This window comes from Leucopleurus acutus, assembly GCF_964270905.1.
Source record: "Leucopleurus acutus genome assembly, chromosome: 7".
Classification (NCBI taxonomy): Eukaryota; Metazoa; Chordata; class Mammalia; order Artiodactyla; family Delphinidae; genus Leucopleurus; species Leucopleurus acutus.
In genome coordinates, this window is record NC_139150.1 from 11,534,267 (window position 1) to 11,551,440 (window position 17,174).

Below are 17,174 nucleotides of genomic sequence, written 5' to 3' on the forward strand. Positions count from 1 at the left end.
GCAAAGGCTACTTTAGCCTGAAGTTTCTGATGACCCTCTCTTGACAGATCCAGATGTGGCCTGTCATACCTTGACAAACCAGATTTTTCTCAATTTTGTTTGATAAGATGTAGGCTTAATGCTTCTCAGAGCCATCAAGAATCTGAAAGATAAAAGCTGTTGAACACCCCAGAGTGCCGTCTTCCATAAAAATGACTGTGCGTCAATAGAGACAAACCCAGCCATATTTAGTCCAGAGTCAGGTAATATTCATTTCAGGCTTTCTCGGTCAATAATGTTGTCATATTCTGTATAAGAAAAATGTTAAGTTTTTGTTCTTTTTGTGCAGTTAATGTATATTGATCGTTTTCCTTTATAAATGATAAATAGAGAAGGCTTAACTACATCTTGTTCTCTAATGTAAATACTTCAGTGAGATTTCTTCTAACACAAAGGCCCTATTTTTCTTACAGATTTTCATATCTGAGTTTAACTCATATTGCTTTTTTGATAACTCTTCTGGATAGCAAGTAGGTCTAAAATAAGACCTTTATAGCGATAATATCATCTAATTGCAACAGAAGTCCTAGAAGAGCAATATTATCCCATTTTACAGACTGGCCCATCCACTCAGAGAGATGGGTTAACTTGCCCAAGGTCACGTCCTAGTCATAGAAGAGACAGATATGCAGGTGGGTCATTATGATGCAGTGTCAGGGGAAGGGAGCCTTCGGCTTCAGGAAAGGGAGAAGCAAGCAATAATTACACGTACAAATGACTCTTAGCCCCTTCAGAGTGCTTGCTGTGGAGACCAGGTTATGTTTATCAGGTGCCACCTCTTAAACGAACATCAGAATCCTTGTGTGGGAACTGTCACAAGAACCAGAGGCACATTGTTAAGAGTATCTGTCACACTTGAGGGAATCTGAAAGTTCTCATAAACAGCCAAAAAGATACTCTGAGTCAAAGCTGGTGGATGATGTGGCTGGTGGAGCTGGTAAGGCTGGTTTGGGTAAAAGGTATATCCTGATTGTGTAGTATTTAGGGAAGCTTCTTATGTAGCCTGTACATAGCTCCAAGACTACCAAAGGCGTATTGACAGCATCCGTAGATTAAGCATGTAGGACACCCTTCTTTAGATTTGCTCTATATTTTATATGGCAGGTCCCCAATTATCCCCCACACTCTTTAAAAATTCTCTTAACCTTTTTGAGCCACCTACTATGTGCCAGTTACTGTGCTAATCTTTTTTTTTTCCCCATTTGTTCTTGCAGGAACCCTAAGAACTAGTTGGTTTTATTTTCCTTTTTCAGATGAGAATATTGGCAGTTGGAAAGTTGAAGTGCCTTGTCTAAGTGAGCAGCGGAGATGGGATTAAAACCCCCTTCTCTTGGCTCCAAGCCAACCCCCTTCTTACTATCTCATACTGCCCTCCTGGTAGCTCATTTGTCATGAGTTCCCTTTGACACTTGTACCCAGAGAAATATTTTTGGTATGATTCTGTTGACCATGGATCTGAAATCACAGAAAGAATTTCAGTCTGGATATTGCCTTGGAATGCACACCTAAGCTTTTCACTTCAGATTTAGTGAGCATTTTCTATGTGCCTGGCACCAGGGAAGCAGAAGGCCAATATGTGAATCTCTAACTGGCATACTGACCCTATTGGCCAAAGCCCCGTTTCCATGAGCACCATTCAGATTCAGTCCACTCTGTCTGCGTGTTGTTAGACTCTCCCAGCCCCACCTGTGCCGCTCCTCTGCTATGAGTCCAGCATTGGTGCGTCCCTGGGGCATGTCTCCCCCAGCTCACTGTGGCTTCAGGTTTTGTGTACTGCAGTTCCTTTCAGCCCCTGTGTGTCTTGGCCCTAATCGCTCCCTCTATGACATAGGGGTGCTGCAAGAAGTTGTGAAAACTAAGAATATCCAGTTAAATGATGACAAAAGCATATTTACTTTACAAAGGAATGTGTATTTGTTTTATTCAGCAGGTGCTTTTTAAAACAAGTTCTTAGGAAGGAAGCACAGTTTAGTGGCAAGACTGTTACCTAATTAATTGAGCCTCCACACCTAATTATTTGTGTGGTACCCATAACTGTGAAAATAATTACTACTTTTCTGATAGTACATCATATAGAGAAGGAAAAAAAAAAAAAAACCTAATATCTTCTCCCTGTCAGTGTCTTCCTGTTAGTCCGAGAGAATGTGGGCTTTGCGCAGGTCTTGGACATTGGTGGCCTGGAGAGTGGTGGGTGATACTTGCCTCTCCCCCACCCACCCCACCCTCCACACCCTCAGGTCTGACCCTTAGTAGACACTTCAGTGTTGGCGTGAAGGGATGGGTAACTTCCCAGCCTTGCTCCAGTCCTGTCCCATCCACTTCCACTGACAGCATCCACTATCTTATCACCACCTGGTCTTGTGACCTAAGAAGGGCCAATTTGTAGACTAGGGAGTTTTTCAGATTTAGCTTCATCTTTACTTCTTTCCTGATGAACTCCACCTGGCCGTGACTACCCCAGCCTGTGTAGTGGGTTGGGTATCTAAATGATGTGTGTAAGGCTTTCCTAGCTCTTCTGGGCTAGAAGTAACTAATCCTGTTTGCTTATCTGCAGCCCTTGAAGCCTAGATGAGAGTGGCAGTTTAAGAAGGTTTGAAATACTGGACTAGAGCCAGGGCCTCTTTGCCTGCGCACTCCACTCTGCATGTTCCAGCCGTAGGAACAAACTGCATTATTTTGTTTCAAACTGTGCTCAAGGGAAGCCAAGACCTTGTAACTGGAAACTTACCAAACAGAGAATTCTAAGACTAAATTTAGTGTTCCATTTAAAAAATAAAATAAATCGAACATTTTGTCTGTTCATCTTTTATATGTTAAAAAACAGAGAGATTAACCTAGTTCACACTAACAACCTAAGAAGAGTATTCAAAGAAGTGAGAAGAAAACTAATCCCTTTTGGTGAAGAGGGAAATCCTTAACAAAATGTAATGAAGTGGCATGAAACACAGACTCTGCAGCCAAACTTTCAAATAGCATAGCCTGTCTAATCTCCATCACATAAAATTTTATTGTGGCTCAGAGAATATTAAAAACTTAGAAATAGATGAAAGGAACTTCCATTGGCAGGAAATAGGAGTAAAGATTGGTATGTTTTATTTATGTGGTTTTTCTCTGGTTTTTAAATGTAAATACAATTAACTGCTTTTTGAACTATGTTCTCCATGTAATCATGTGTGAGTTCGTTTTCTCTTGTTCATGTTGAACTATAACTAGAATGAAGAACCTTGATGTTATGGAGACTATATAAACTATGTAATATAGAGAGTAACAACAGTTTAATTTGCAATACTTTAAAAATTGTTGTGACATCAACCAGCCATGGTCTCCCTACTAGTTCTTACCTTCCTCTCCTGCCTCTTGCTTCAACACATTGAGCACATGTTTTGGACTAGCCAGAGGATTCAGATTGTTAGTGATTCCCAAATTCTGATCCATGGACTAGTTGTGTTAGAAATCACTCAGAGAATTTGTTAAAAATTCAAGTTCTTGGGCACCACCTCCAGACATTCTGATTCAAAAGATCTAACATGGGACCGTGGGATGTCTATTTTTTTAAGGTTCCTCAAATGATTGATACACAAGCAGATTCAGAACCAGTGAATAGACAGTTCTCTAAGACAGTATTTATTCTTTGATTATTTTGCATCATTAGAGTTCCTTTCATTTTGAGACTGTGTAATAGAGGCTGATTAAGTTTGTTTAGAAAATATTTGTGAGTACAGATTAGCACTAAAAAATTCTTTGTTTCCATATTTCTCTTTGAGAGACCTCTGATTTTGACATTGGCAGGTCTAGAACAGGACAGAGCTAAGTATATCCTATTTAAGGTCTCAGTAATGTTGGGTGCTGATGTAGTCCACCAGTGTAATTTTAGATACATGTGTATAAATAGATCTAGAGAGGTGATGTTTCTTTTTAGCCATTGCATTGAGAACATTGGCAGGGTATCTTGTTTATTATTTTAGTAGTGTGGTCAATTTGTGAGACAAATCGTATGTTCTTTAGATTATAAGACTGATAGCTTTTTTATATGACTCTTATGAATCAGATCTCTACTAAAAAACACTAACAGGTAATATTCAAGTCACTGACATCTTAATATACTTGCAAAAGCCCTAAATGGCACTCACATTGGCAGGCATCTGTGTGGATTTCGTTAAAGAAACTGGAGCACGTACTATGTGCTGAGTCAGTGAGAATAAGAACTCAGAATTTCCTATGGCCTCTGCAAGCTGAAAGTGTGGTCCCTGGTGAGCAAGTGTCGTGTGATGTGAGGTTAGACTAGGTAGTTAGGGGCTAGTATAGACCTTGTGAAAGTTCACATTTTTTCTCTTCTGCTATCTCGATATCTACGTGTTCTCCCAGCTAGATGATTCAGACAGCCCTGCTTCTGCTGTATTTTCCCAAGAAAAAGGACAGCAGGGCTGAAGGAGAGAGCACCAGACTTCAAGTCAGGATGGTTTTGTTCAATTTCTACCTGTGTAACTTAATCCTCCCTAGCCATGTGGCCTTGGGCAATTTACTTAATCCTTCTGAGACTCTCTGTCCTCTTCTGTAAAAAGAGGTTAGTAGTAATACCTCCCTCAGGGTTGTTGAAAGGATTCAGTGGCCATAGATATGAAAGCAGGTAGCCCATTGCTGGCACATACTACTCATTTAGTAAATGTTGACTCTGAATCCTACCTTTTCAGGGCAGTAAGGTCTGATTTGACTTTCAGAAGCAAAGAAGGCAATAGAGATCCTGGAAGAGCTCTGAAGATTTAATTAGTACAACTGGTGAGAGTGGATGGTGAATGAATCCAAAAAAACAGAGAATAGTCATGGCAACTCGTATGAGATTTTCCATATCCACCCACTTCTCACTAGTCACATAGTCATTGACTAAATTGTCATTTCTTCTTCAAGTCTCCAGTCATCACTACGTAGAGCTGGAGTGGCCTAAGAAGCTGCTATGTTCACTTGACCTAGCATTACCACCTGACCAGCCTCCCAGGGAGGAAGACTAACCGCTTCCTGTCTTCATCTTTCCAGGTTCTGCTCTCCTGCCTCTCTCTCTGGGAAGCAGGCCTGATTCTTGCCCCAGGCAGAATTAACGATTCCTTCTTTATATACTAGCACACTTGAACCTCTGTTACAGCATCTCTTTCCTAATGCGTTTGTGTTGAAGTTGATTATTCGCAATTTGTTCTATTTTAAATTGCTTGAGGGCGTGGCATGTACACATAGTGGATACTCAATAATTGTCGGATTAATACAGATCATAGCACTGAGGCAGTTTCCTATGAGCTAAGAGCACGAACTCCAGAGCTAGACTCCCTAGGTTTAGAGCCTACTTCTGCCACTACTGTGACCTTACACAAAGTCCTTAACATCTAGGAATCTTAGTTTCCTCATCTGTAAATGGGAACAATAATGCTACCTACCTTATAGGGTTGCTGTGAAGATGAGGTGAGTTAAATAGTACATGTAAAGCACTTAGAACAGTGCTTGGCAGATAGTAAATGCTGAGTAAGTGGTCATGGTGGTGTCTGTTTATAGCTTCAATCTTTCTGAATGTACTGTCACTTTCTGAGGTTGGATTTGTCTGACAAAACTATGCAGGGGAAATTTTTTTTTCCCTATGCCTTCAAATCTAGTAACTCCTACCACCTTCAGGTTTCTTGGTTTCTTTTTCACATGTGGATGCCTGACAGATAGGTTCTCATGATTCTGTGTTCAGTTATGCTTGCTTTCTTTTAAAAAATGAGATTCTTTATTAAAGCAATATATAAATTAGCTAAACATAAATTATGATCTTAGAAATATTTTCAAAGAAATGTAAATATCCACTTATACTAGACTTGGGGATGAAAATAGATTTCTTCTTGAGTGCCAACTTGGATCCACTGCCAACGGTTGCACTTTCAGAGGGATCCGCAGGCCATGTCCTCACTCCACAGTCAGAGTATCTGTCATAGGCACGGAATGGAGAAGTAGCTGTCCATGTATTTAAATGAATTGTTATCAATCCCAATGTAATTTTACCTTTTTCTTTTTCATCTTAAAAAAAAAAGTCTGCAGTTTCCTCACGTATGGTGCTATAGGCTTATTTACACTGTAGTTTACTATATCATAGTATCTGCCTCTGCTTTGGTAGCTAAAGCTTTTCTCTGGCAGTTTTATTTGCTTTGATGTTTTGAAGTGTCAGATCTTGGCACGAAACTTGTTACCCTTGTTAATAACTTACTCTGATTACTCTAGTTAGTAGGTAGCTTTAAGAAAAAAGAAGAGAAGGCAGAAAGAGAAGTGATTGAGTAGGCAGGTGATTGCCTGGAAAAGCTTCCTTCTTGCCTGGATGACCTTTCTCTTAGTGTAGGGCACTCGACTTGACTCCATGTTGCTGTGTTGGTTTTTGTGGGAATTTTTTCCTTCCCTTTCCCCAGAGAATAGTGGAGAAGCAAGAGGTATGATGAGTTCCACCCAACTGAATGAAAAACTACTTGAAGATAGATTGCCCTTCCCACCCTACAAAAAATAAATACAGAAAGCATTACATTTCAACTTCTAAAAAAAGCAGGACATTCCTTCTTTCTACTCACATGTCCGGCATCTGTCTAGAAGAGCTGAAGGCCTTTGATTTCTGAGGCTTTCTAATTTCTCTTTCTGCTAAAGCATCTTTGGTAGTTTCTTAAAAAGCCAACTCTTCCCTCACTAACTATAGTAAACACAATTTTAACCATTTATAATTAAAGGTTTTTCTCATACTCTTCGAAGGGTTGAGTACATTAACTTTTCAGAGTCCCCGAAGGTTTTACTTAAAACTTTTTGCTGATCTTATAGTGGGTTTTACATGTACGAATAAATAAAAATCAAAACACTGTTTGAATCACTTGTCTGAACCATGGCACCATTTATTTCCTTATGACTACAAGGGTGGCTTATGATTAAATAGAAGAATCTAGTTCTCAAATTGAGAAAGCTAACAACTTCTCTAAGACACATACGGTTTTCTACAATTGCTCTACATAGGATTATTTTTTGTTGAAATGGGTAGATTGAAAAGTGACCCTTTAAGGTTAATAATGTGGTACTCTTTCTATATTCTTTGTTTTATCAGTTTCCTGATGTTTATGTTCAGAGGAGAAATCCAAATGGCTCTAACCCTGTGATGAAGCAGGTGTCAGTTTAATCTTTTAACATTCTGAGTTCTTGGATGTGAATAGTGACTCTGACCTCTGATTTTTTTTTTTTTTTTTTCCTCTTTCAACTTTTGGAACCTGGAATCTCATACCTCTTCGGAATTTACAGCTTCTAGTTGTGATCTGTTAAGCAATTGCAATTTGTTAAATGTCTGATAATCTTGTCTACCATTCCTCATGATGTTAGGCTGGAGACATTCTAGCATTCCCCAAACATTTACTCAGCACCTGCTCTGTGTCAAGCATAGTTAGAGATAAGGAGAGAATCAAATGTGGTCTCTATCCTTGTGGAGCTCACATCTTTAGTCTCATGCCCTTGGTCTCCTGAGATAATCTACCTCTGAGATCCTTAGAGTGTCAGGGACCAAGCATGGAGGAAGGCTGTGCTCTCCACAGTCAGGTGATGGAGATGGGGTGGCTGAACAGTGGTGGTTCCTGGATAGCACATGAATTTCAGGTGCGCCCCTGTGACTGCAGAGATGAGAAAGCAAGACCAACTTTGAGACTGAGTCTGTTGCACTTACGCTTAGTCAAGTATGGCTGAGGAAGGGAGCTGGGGCAGGGGAGGAGAATTCTTTATGTCAAAGGATGGCAATTGCTCTAGATCAAAGTTGTCAAAGCTGGAAGCGGGGACAGGGATCGTGTAGTCCAGCCTCTTGTTTTCCATATTGAGACCCAGGAGAGGAAGTGACCTGCTCAGATCAAAAAGAGATTTAGGGCTTCCCTGGTGGCTCAGTGGTTGAGAGTCCGCCTGCCGAAGCAGGGGACACGGGTTCGTGCCCCGGTCCGGGAAGATCCCACATGCCACGGAGCGGCTGGGCCCATGAGCCATGGCCGCTGAGCCTGCGCATCCGGAGCCTGTGCTCCGCAACGGGAGAGGCCACAACAGTGAGAGGCCCACATACCGCAAGAAAAAAAAAAGAGATTTAGTGGAAGCTCCATGAAAGTATGTGACAGAAAGCCAGACTTTCCAGTAGGTGCGCCCACACTGGAATCTAAACCTTTTAATACTCATTACCTCATTGTCTAGAATTTCCTATGGATTAAAGATACTATACCACCTTACTTAAATGTAACTAATCCTCAGGAAGTGATCAGCTCTGTGTTTGTTTTTAAAATGATTATTTTCTGTTAATTGGCATTTTGCTTTAGATATTTGGTCATCTAACAGCAAGGCAAATTCTAGATAATTTTCTACATAATTTGGCCATGCCAACAGGGACAATATTTCACCTAGCTCAGAATCCTGGGCATAATGTATTGGCACAGCATAGGCACTCAACACAATAGTTAACTTATGCATTGTGGAGATGGCCATTATAGTCTGATAGACCTGGATACGAGTCCCAACACACACACACACACACACACGCACACACACACACACACGCACGCACACACACACACACACACACACACACACACACACACACACACACACCCCTAACTCTAAAATAGTACTTTGCAAGATCCTAAACCCCCAGCATGGTGCGTGGCACATGCTCTGTTGAAATTCCTTTTTTTTTTTTTTTTCCCCATGTTAATTGCAGAGTTACTCTTAGGAATCAGCTGAATTGGTATCTAAGATTGTGACAGTCTGGGCATTATCCCTAAGTAATACCTCAAACTGAAAAAAAAAATGTGTCTTTGTGATTTTTCAAACCCTATCATTGATGGCTCTCCATTCATGTCCTACCTCCACTGCCTTCTCCTTTCTCTCCCTTTGCCTCAAAGGAAACTATGGAGCCATATAGAAAGCTCCAAAATCAGACTGACCTTATGTACCTTTAATTGAGGACAGAATTTGCGAAAAGTGAGTCCAAAAACCCACCAGTGGTTTACTTTACAATTTGTGTCCTGGCTAGACTGGCTGTTGGCTGTGTAATTTGTCTAGTTTTGTCTGGAGTCTTAGACTATTCAGCTGCTTCAGGGCAAAATCTTTTGGGGTGTCATTAAATGGGATTGATAATTGGCTTCTGATGAATATTCATTGTGACTAATGACTTTGGGCAAATTTTACACATACTATCTTTCTATTCTCCCACTGAGTGAGATTTTGATAGGATCATTTTCCTCAACTTGCACTTCAATTAAATATTCACAATACTCCTTTGTTGACTACAATCCAAATTGTATACTTTCATTACTTTTAAATTTTGTATTCTGTAAGGAATGAGCTTAGGCCTTTAGGATCCTTCTTTTTTCTTAATGGGGTTGGTTTTAGAGTTTTGTTGTGTTTTTTTTAAGTAAGTGGCTAATGATAATTTATGGGATGTATGTTATTTCTGATTAAGCATAGATATGTCATAACACTTTTCTGTGGTCCACTTAGCCACTATTTCTAAGAAATGATGCACATTGTTTGTGCTATTTAGTATTTTGGAAAAGAGCCAAACAACTCCTTGTTTGTTTTCTTAATCAAATGGGTAAAAGCATTTTACTCCAATTGCAGCGCTTTGGCCCTCAGAAAACCCCACAATGAAAATGATGATCAGTCACCTTAAAAGTTTGATTTTTATGAGGGATAAGTAATTTTAAAACCTTGTCATTTAGCTTGCTAGGGGTTTTTTTTGAGGCTAAGGAGACATGAAAAGAACATTGTCTGAAGATAAGATCTCTGCCACTGTGTCGCTTGAAATAGGATTTTGACTCAAACCAATTTAAGCTAAAAAGAGGCAGGTATTCAAGTTCTCTCTCAACCAGGAACATTCTGTTGAATGACTTTTTCAAAGAGAATTACCAATGAATACATGTGATGACGATGCCTTACATTTGTATGGCACCATATAGATTTTTAAGTGCTTTTATTTAGTTAGTTATTGTGTTGTAGAGTTACAGAGTAGGCATATTATTGAATAAGTGGATGGATGAATCCATTGACTTGATTTTCCAGAAGTGGCATATTTGTATTTCTAAGCTTGCTGTTATCGTTTTGGAATTTGAGTCATATATATATATACCCTACTCTGTGAGACTCAATGAAAATGTTGGTCCAGTACTATGAAAAGCCAAGCCACTGACTATCTTTATATTGTGAATATATTCTAAGTGTGAATTGTTTTTTATTTACTCAAGAAACATTGCATTATCTAGCACATATACATACATGCATATGTATATATATATTGTGCCACTGAGCAAAAGAGAGACAGGGTCTTTCTGTACTTTACAGTGAGAGGACAAACATACAGTCATAGTCCCATTAATAATGGGGGCACATGCCCAGTGGAGCCATGCAAGGCTTTGCAGAGGAAGGTAGTGCACAGAGACCCGGGGCAGGAGGAGTTTGCTAGGGGCACAGATCTGGGCCAGTGGGAATACAGAAGGGAGGAAAAGGAGTACATAACTACTCCTAAATCTGCAAATGATTTATTCCAAGGATAAACTTGGAGGAAGTAGTAGAGATTGTGGCTGGAGATGCTTCTCTACAGGTGGACAGGGAACTGGTGAAGACATGAAGACATGCCTGTTCCAGGTGTGCCCCCAAGTACATTTCCGAGCAGGATGTTACATGACTGGACCTGCACTTTAGTAAGAGTACTTTGGCAGTTGGTTAATGGATGGGGAGGAAGAGCTGGGGCCAAAGGCCAGGGTAACCCTCCAGCCTGACTTGAGGGTGGAGTTGGAGTAAAGTTGGTTCATTTTCCATTCACTCAATACCAGCAAAGATTTTTTATCTCTTCTAAGCCCAAAGAGATTAGTCATGTATACTATGACAGACAGCCACCGTTATGTTGTAACCTACCGAAATGGGTTGAGAAAAAATGTGTTAAACCTACAAGCCTTGGCAGAGTCACTGGGAACTGCTCTTGCGAGCTTGTTGGATAAGCTCCTGTTCATGGCATGTACCTGATTTAAAGAACAGGGTCTGGAGGGAAAAGGAGGGGGAAATTTAGGCCCTGGATTTAATACACAGCTCTCACAACTGTGAACCATCAGCAGCATATCCAGTTTAAAGCTGTTCATGTTACACTAACCTCTGGGATTCCTTTAACTGGGCCTTGGCGCGTCACTCTTTTGCCACGTAAATGTCCTTCTGTCAGCAAAGGCCAGTTAACAGCTTCCAAAAGAAGCAAAGTCCTCAGGGGAACAGGCTTCCCAGAAACCAAAGAAACATCAAAGAAAAAAGGCAGAAAGAAACATTTGTTGTTGACTTTTGTCACTTCATAGTCCTATCTCCAAAGGTGTTGGTTCTTTTTCCTTCTTTCACTGTATTGAATTTTGTAGCAATTTTATTCCATTGTATCTTTGTTTCCTAATTTTTCTGTTATATAAAATACTGATTGTATGAAGTGACTAGCTCTTAAGAAAAAAAAGAAATATGAAATAGGGACAAGTCAGAAGAGGAGGGAGTGGAAGGATTCGTCAGTAAACAGTGCTGGAGCACTTGATTAACTAAGTGGAAAAAATAAATTCTCACCTCAGTCCTTAAACCTAAATTAATTCCAGCTGGATTAAAGAGTTAAATGCTGAGGAAAAATTTGGAGGACTTTCTTAGTATAAAAGCAGTAGAAACCATCATGAAGGAAAATATTTGCCCATGTAATTATTTAAGCCTTCTCTTTACCCAAAAATTCAAAGAAAATTAAATAAGGATAAATTATTTTCAAAAACATTGCAAAGGATTACTATGCTTTGCATATCCAGTATTTGCTTTTAAATCAATTAAAAAATGCTAATTCTCATTAGAAAAAGTGGACTAAGAATATGAACAGACCATTTACTTAAGAAATATAGTTTAGAACATATAACAAGATGTTCAGCTTCAGTCATGATCAGAGAAATAAAAATAAAATGAAGATAGGGACAGTGAGGTACAGGGAGGCCAGCATTCCAGTACATGGGTGGGGGGGTAGAAAGAGCCTCAATCCTTCTCTATTTATTATATTAATACAATTATTATATTTATTAAGTGCCTTAAAATATTTATAACCTTTGTCTTTAAATTCTGCATCTAGGAACCATATATAAAAATTATTGACCTGATCCGATTATATGAATTAATGATGGAAGAGTGGTTAAATATAGTATGGGAAATTCATTGAGTGGCATGAAAACATGTTTTCTAAGAATGTTTAAAGATATGGGGAAAATGCTGGCAAATAATGTTAACTTAAGGGCAAATCAACACTGTCTTTACAGTAATCCTGATTTTTATTAGAAAAATCCATATGCATGTAATACCCCAAAATGTTAAATTATTTTCAGATGGTGAAGACTTTCCTTTTATCCCTTTCTCCATTTTCTAGATTTTTCTACCGTCATTGTGAATTAGCTTCATAATCATGAAAAAAATACATTGTTTGGAAAAGGAAGCTCTTATTAAATTTGAATTAGGGTCATTGAGTTAACTTATAATTTTAAATATATTGATAAGTATATATTTAGTTTTATTGCTGAACTCAAACGACAGTGTCTCCTGACTTTAATTGTTTAGCTCTGAATCTCTAATTTGCTTCCGTTGCAGTTGACTGCTTGCATCCATGGGTCTGCTGCGATGCTCTACCCCATGTTCTGGCAGCACGTGTACATCCCCGTCCTGCCTCCACATCTGCTGGACTACTGCTGGTAAGGCCACTGCTTACGCTGTCCTCTGCTTTTCCTTCTCCAGAGAATGACCAGGCAAGTTAGGTCTATAACTTGTAAGGCAGTTGGTGACTCTAAATTAAAAATACTAACTTCAAAGTGATCTGAATTTTAGATCACCTGATTGCATGGCCTCTTTGTTTCCAAACAGCTTTTCATATATGTCATGGCATTCTTAAGAGTTCAGGTGGATAGATAATACCTTCTGCATTCCTCAGTGTAGGGAAACCAAAGCACCAAGGAGTTGTGTGATTCTTTTTTTTCCTAAGACACATTGGAAACTGGTGTCAAGAACAATTGAGATCCCCAAGGTCTTCAAGTTTCAGCCGTGCCGTGGCACGTTTTGTAAGACTTGCCCTCAGCTGTGCTTTGAGAGCACAAACCAGCCTTCAAAACTCTCTGAAGTCTTTTGAGGGGAATTTCACTATTCAGTGAAATGTGTTTTAGTGGAAGGAGAGAGGGGAGGAGGGAGGGAGGGAGGCTGACTTGCTTTAGAGTCAGCTAACCACTTGGGCAAGTCACTTGGCTAAAAGCTTTGTTTTCTCATCTGCAAAATAAAGTTGTTCTATACATAATTATGTGAAGATGATATGAAATAACGTGAAAGGATACCATGTAGAAAAGCTGGCTCGTAGTAGATGCTCAGTAAATGTTTCTGCAGAATCATCATCTTCATCACTTTCTGTCTCCAGTAGATCAACAAAAAAGACTGTGTGATCTAATGTCCTTATAAATAATTTCTTTCCCCAGTGTATTATGATTAAAGACATTATCTCCATACAGCTCAAGTCAGCAGAAGTTGATAAGGGAGCGATACACATGTATAGAAAAGGCTGTGCACTGTCTGCCAGAAATTGAGAGCTTCAGGAGAGAGGGCCCCATTTGAGGGGTCACAGCCCTGTTACTTAAGAACAGATGATTCAGGACATTTACCATTGGTTCAGAGAGATTGAGTCCAGGTCAGTCATAATTTTTGCCAGGATCTCCAGCCCGTTTTGCAGTCCTCTCAGTGAAAAGGTTCACCCAGGTAGCCAAATTATCCTGGGAATTTAAAGGTATTCAGGAGTCCTTCTCATATTATGTGTTGGGCTCATCCTCATCGCAAGAAGCCATGGGTTCAGCAAAGTTGTAGCTCAGGGCCGTGAAGTGAAGATCAGCGGCCCTCTCTAGTGCATAGCACTAAGTGAATTGGCTCATTTCTCTCTTTAGTGTGTATCTTTCTTATCAAGGTGGGTCTCTTTATCCATGCCTTTCTCCTACCTCTCATGAGATTAAAGGGCAATTTCTCTGTATAGATTTGTTGCTTCTTTTGAGCTTCTGAACCAACTCTATTGGTTTTTTCTGCTGTCACGTATCTCAAAGGAAAGGACCGTGTTCTCTATCCAGTTCTCTGTTTGAATGAAAGATTGGGGGGCTGGGCAGAGGCAGACACAGCTGCCAGAGAGGAGGAAAGAGGCAAGGGGAGAGAAAGAACAAGCATACCCAGGGAAGGTGGAAGGGAGATAGAAAGAAGAGGTGGGAAAGGGGACATATGTCCCCTAAGACAGACTCACACAGTGACACCCAGTCCCCTTAAGCACAGAGGATCTGCTGACACAGTGCCCCAGCCCTGACATACAGCACCCTTCACAGGCACCACCCCCCCTCCGCAATACATGGCCCCATACTTACACACACAGACAGAGGTCCCTTCCCTACAGACATGTGCCTCAGGGTCCCCCACACACCTCACCCCAGACATGTGCTCTACAGGGAAACCTTAGAGTTCTCCCTGGAAGAGACTCACCTGTGTGTCTTGATGCTTCAGGTAGGAACCCCCAGGGGCTTTTGTGTGCAGGGATTGGTGGAGCTGAGAAAGTCATTGGAGTCCCTCTGCCTCCCTAATGGTACAGCTTTCACTTTCCATTATTTGGAAGGTTTCAGTTGCCAAATTGTTAGCTAGTTGAAAACCAGCAGCTTAGAGCCCCAAAACTATGGAGAAGAAAATGCTCTGTCAGTAACATCAGTGGTAACAATAGTTGCCACTGCTGAATCTCTCCTTTGGCCCCACTCGTTGGACCATCTCCTTACATCTGTGATCTCATTTAATTTTTCCAGCAACCCTGTAAGGCAGGTATTATTAGTTCCATTTCATAGGTCAGTAAACCAAGGCCCCTAGAGGCTTAATAACTTACCCTAAAATAGATGTTATATATGTATGATTCCAGTTTTACAAAAACAAACAAAAATTATGTGTATATATGACACAAAAATTAGATACACACACACACATACATACATACATACATATAGAGAGGCAGAAATCTGAAAGGAAATACACCAGAATGTTAACAGTGATTTGTGTTGGGGAGGAGGGGAGGAATTCCGCATGATCTTTATTTTCCATGCTTTCAAATATTTCTGTCGACACAATGAAAAAGTATAGTTTTTTTATAATTGAAAAGTTTCATTTAAGAAAAAAATCAGTGTTTATTCTGGCCAGTTGTTCTTTCCAGCTGCCATCTCAGGTCGCAGCCCTCCTTTCTTGTTTGCTTAGAGGATTTATTAGCTGTTTCACTCTTTCCCGTGGAAGCTGACCCAAGATCCTCTTTTCAACTTCCTCTCAAACTCTAACCCTTTCAAGAACTGTCACCAGCCTGACCGAGAGCAACGGTGCTGACAGCTCTAACCGAGAAGGGGAGACTTGGCAAGGACGGCTGTGAAGCCCTTGTCACCCCAAACTTTCACTCCAGAAACTCAGAGTTAAGGCTGGTAATTTTTGGAGCCTGAGTGGGTTTTGTGATTAGGTGCCATATTGGAAGTTTCTGTTTGTGTGATAGCAGTCTCTCTCCCATCTCTTGTTTTCATGAAAGGACTTTTTGACATCTGACATAAGGATGATTACAGGCCTGTGGAGATTGGTATCTGTTTATTAACTGCAAGATGTAGGAATGATGAAATAAAAGACCCCAAGAGAAAAAACATCCTCTATTCAAGGCTTGATTTGATCACCTTCAGCCTACTACCACTGCTTTGGTCGGAAACTACAAATGTCATGAAATTTGAGTCAATGCTAATAACTTTATTCTGTTGTGCTCGGTGACTTTCACCACCGTTGAGTTTAATCTTTGGTGGTAAGAGCCAGCAGGGATAACTAGCATTTTAAATAATGTGCTAGGAGCCTGAAACATGTAGATTTGAAGGAGGTTTGTTCCTCTGCAGATGATTTAAATGTTAAGTACGTCCCCATGCAGGGGATACACGAAATGGAATCTGAAAACTATTATCTCCTGTAGAAATGAACTCTCAATTTACTCACTGCACAGGAAGGGCAGATTCTAGTCATTTTCACTGCCAGCAGGTGCCCTTTCTATGCATAATAGACTTCGCAAGTGTAATTAACACATGAAGACCACTGCTGCCAGTTTTTCTTCAGGTACATGCTGCTAGGAGTTTTCAGGACAACAGTGTAGGTTGTAAGAGCTTTTTACATTGCAATTGAAGATGAGGTGTTCATTGACTTTTGGACAAAGACATGCTAAATGGGGCTGAGCCTAGACCCTACTATTGGTATCATAGGTCGTGGACCCAGAGACCCCGAGAGCTGTAATGTGGCCTTTGGTAGAACAGAAGTCAGTGTAGCAAAGCTCTGGGATGCAGTGAATAAATAGAAAGTATGATGCTGAAACCCTGCAATTATGTGGAAGACTAATTGCACATTCACAAATACAACAACCAATTATTTAAGTTAACTTTAATTAGAGCTATAATCACAAATTTTAACTATCTGAATAAATCCATTAAATACAAATAGTCTGCCCTAAATATTTCCTAAATTAATATTTTTTCATGTTCCTTCCCATTTTTGGAGAGGGTGGTCAAGAAAGTGCCTGGGCTTTGTATTCAGACACACCGAAGTTCAAATCTGTTTCATCTCTTACTAGCTGTGTAACCATTAAAAGTCTGTTTTACCTCTCTGATCTGCCATTTCGTTTTCTGTGAAATGGGTTCGCTTTACCTACTTTGAAGAGTGGCTTTAGGAATTAGAGTTACTGATCATCAAGTGGCACATAGGGGCCATTTAATAAATGGTGGTTGCTCTTACTATGGTTATTATAAACATGGGGCATGGATTTTGGTTTCCAGAAGGTCTAACTCACATCAAACGTTCTTCTTGCTTCTGCTGCCTTGTGAACTCAAGGGAAAACTTTATAATTCATCTTCTCTTTTTACCCATCAGATTGTTTTTATTTTGATTTTTTTTTTATTTAACTTGGGTTATTGTATGGTTGTTTTCATTTGCAGCTGTGGCATAAGAATGAAAAGAAAAGAAACAAAAGCAGATGGCAGAGAAAACGAAAGGAGTAAGACATTTCCAGCCCTTATGAATAT

The 17,174-nt window shown here is 40.0% G+C and overlaps 1 protein-coding gene across 1 annotated transcript in view; it reads left to right on the forward strand.

Moving 5' to 3' along the window:
• DENND1A (DENN domain containing 1A) overlaps positions 1–17,174 on the forward strand; it is a 548,251-nt gene that overhangs the window by 314,118 nt on the left and 216,959 nt on the right. Inside the window, 1 exon segment of the mRNA XM_082843076.1 lies at positions 12,685–12,785. Coding sequence (XP_082699202.1) covers positions 12,685–12,785 — 101 coding nt within the window.